This window comes from Tachysurus fulvidraco, chromosome 23 (genome assembly GCF_022655615.1).
Source record: "Tachysurus fulvidraco isolate hzauxx_2018 chromosome 23, HZAU_PFXX_2.0, whole genome shotgun sequence".
NCBI classification, from domain to species: Eukaryota; Metazoa; Chordata; class Actinopteri; order Siluriformes; family Bagridae; genus Tachysurus; species Tachysurus fulvidraco.
In genome coordinates, this window is record NC_062540.1 from 1,085,892 (window position 1) to 1,088,391 (window position 2,500).

Here is a 2,500-nt window from a genome sequence, read left to right on the forward strand (position 1 = left end):
ACATTTCCACGTCAGTAACTCAGTCCTTCTCCTCCATCCCAGGAGGACAAACCAGAGATCTCCCAGGAGTTTAAAGACATTTCCAGGTGGTGTTGGTGTTGGAGTCCTGAAGTTCTCAGGCTTGAGCAGGAGAGCTGATGGTGTGGAGATGAGACTCACCTGGAGATCATGTACAGCTGAGCAGATCGGAGAAGTTCCTCACAGATCAGATCAACCTCATCCACAAGGTGATTAGAGAGAGAAACAGTCAGAAAGCTCATCACATCTCATCTGTCCGACTCACTTCCGCTACAGAAAAAGTCCTAATAAAAGTGAACGCCGTAACAAACCTCTCGACTTCACCAGCTGACGCTGAAACGATAATGAAATCTTCCGGGGCGGAGTCAGGTGCTTGTCAATCAAAGAGATAACCCCGCCCCCTCGCCGCCGCCGCTGCTGTAACCATAGCAACCGTGTTGTTGACGGAAACGTGGGTCACGCCAGCGATATTGGTCTAGGATTTATACTCAGGTCTAAATAAAAAAGAGGTAAAAACGCTCTTATCTTCTTACACAGTGTTAGTAAATGTTTGTTGGTTAAAATTAGCGCTTTATATTTAAATTGTTGTGTCAAAATCGTGTTTTGACCTGTTTATCTGTTTAACTAATTATTTTTAAACTGGTTTAAAAGCATCTTATTTAAACGCATGGGTTGTGTATCGACATCTCAGTGACATGGCATCGTCTTTATCTCCGTGCTGCTTTAGTTTGTGTGTGGAAATCAGTGTAATGCGCTGTTTCACCACTAGATGTCGTATCCGCCTTATGAAGCTCTGGAGCCTTCAGCTCTGCTTTATGCGTTTCCTCAACGCTCATACGATTTAACATCATAACCTACATCACAAACTGCTGTTCTAATGTCTGCATGAACATGTCCATCTGTCCTGATTTAGTAGACATGAGTGCAAAGAAACCCAAAGGCAGTGCGGGCAAAGGGAAAAAAAAAGGTAAGGGTGTGTGAGGGTGTCTAAGGGTGGGTGAGGGTGTCTAAGGGTGGGTGAGGGTGTGTAAGGGTGTGTGAGGGTGTGGAGTGTGTGTAAGGGTGTGGAGTGTGTAAGGGTGTGTGAGGGTGTCTAAGGGTGTATCAGGTGTGTAAGGGTGTATCAGTTGTGTAAGGGTGTGTAAGAGTGTGTGTGGAGTGTGGAGTGTGTAGGGTGGGTGTGGAGTGTGTGTAAGAGTGTGGAGTGTGTGGAGTGTGTGTAAGAGTGTGGAGTGTGTGTATAAGGGTGTGGAGTGTGTATAAGGGTGTGGAGTGTGTGTAAGAGTGTGGAGTGTGTGTAAGGGTGTGGAGTGTGTGTAAGGGTGTGGAGTGTGTGTAAGGGTGTGGAGTGTGTGTAAGGGTGTGGAGTGTGTGTAAGAGTGTGGAGTGTGTGTAAGGGTGTGGAGTGTGTGTAAGGGTGTGGAGTGTGTGTAAGGGTGTGGAGTGTGTGTAAGAGTGTGGAGTGTGTGTAAGAGTGTGTAAGGGTGTATCTGTTGTGTAAGGGTGTGGAGTGTGTGTAAGGGTGTATCGGGTGTGTAAGGATGTCTAAGGGTGTGTAGAGTGTGGAGTGTGGAGTGTGTAGGGTGGGTGTGTAGAGTGTGGAGTGTGTAGGGTGGGTGTGTAGAGTGTGTAGGGTGGGTGTGTAGAGTGTGTAGGGTGGGTGTGTAGAGTGTGTAGGGTGTGTAAGGGTGTGTAGAGTGTGTGTATAGTTCTATACTCTAACCCTTATCTATACACACTGTAATACATCTCAGACTCGGTCTGTATTTTATTTTCTCAGCTGTAAAGAAGAAAACTGACCCATCAGACAAAAGGAAAGACAGCGCCGCACCACAAACAGAACCAGGTGTGTGTTCTGAATATAATCAACCCTGGTGTGATGTGTTTTCTCTCTCTCTCTCTCTCTCTCTCTCTCTCTCTCTCTCTCTCTCTCTCTCTCTCTCTCTCTCTCTCTCTCTCTGTATATATAAATATAAAGTTCTTCTACACTGTTGTACAGAACTGATCAAAAGTTACTGGACACTTTAATTACAGTTATTACTGCATAAGGAGTCACAACAGATACTGACATAAAGGTTCACAAACTTCTGACACTCACACATCTGTAACGTTGCATCATTTTTCTCATTAATTAAATGAAGTATAATATTTTTTGGCTCATTTGTTTGGTTCCGTTCTCTCTGATCACGTTTAGGACGCTGATGATGTTTTAGGTCACATTTAAGAAGCAATATAGGAATTTCTAAAGGGTTCACAAACTCGCGACACTGTGTGTATGTGTGTGTGTGTGTGTGTGTGTGTGTGTATGTATGTGTGTGTATGTGTGTGTATGTGTATGTGTGTGTATGTGTATGTGTGTGTGTGTGTGTGTGTGTGTGTTATAGTGGATAGGACAGTGCGCACACACACACACCTTTGTGTTTCAGTCCTCCTCTGGTGATGAATCAGGATGTTTGCACATACGACGTCACAGACAATAAAA

General features: G+C 44.7%; 2 protein-coding genes across 9 annotated transcripts in view; one reads left to right on the top strand and one right to left on the bottom strand.

The window, feature by feature from the left end:
* mcoln3b (mucolipin TRP cation channel 3b) overlaps positions 1-354 on the bottom strand; it is a 9,386-nt gene extending 9,032 nt beyond the window's left edge. For 4 of the 5 annotated variants that reach the window (XM_047807097.1, XM_047807095.1, XM_047807098.1 and 1 more), the window contains exon 1: positions 160-354. The gene's annotated coding sequence lies outside the window, so the exon portion shown is untranslated. Of the gene's footprint in view, positions 116-159 lie in introns of those variants that run through there. The other variant, XM_047807096.1, reaches the window with a different exon arrangement.
* Positions 355-395: 41 nt separating this feature from the next.
* Positions 396-2,500, top strand: part of dnai3 (dynein axonemal intermediate chain 3) — an 18,728-nt gene continuing 16,623 nt past the window's right edge. For 3 of the 4 annotated variants that reach the window (XM_047807089.1, XM_047807091.1, XM_047807092.1), the window contains exons 1-3: positions 397-527; positions 932-985; positions 1,799-1,864. In XM_047807089.1, coding sequence (XP_047663045.1) covers positions 937-985; positions 1,799-1,864 — 115 coding nt within the window. In that variant the 5' untranslated portion in view covers positions 397-527; positions 932-936. Of the gene's footprint in view, positions 528-931; positions 986-1,798; positions 1,865-2,500 lie in introns of all 4 variants that reach the window. The other variant, XM_047807090.1, reaches the window with a different exon arrangement.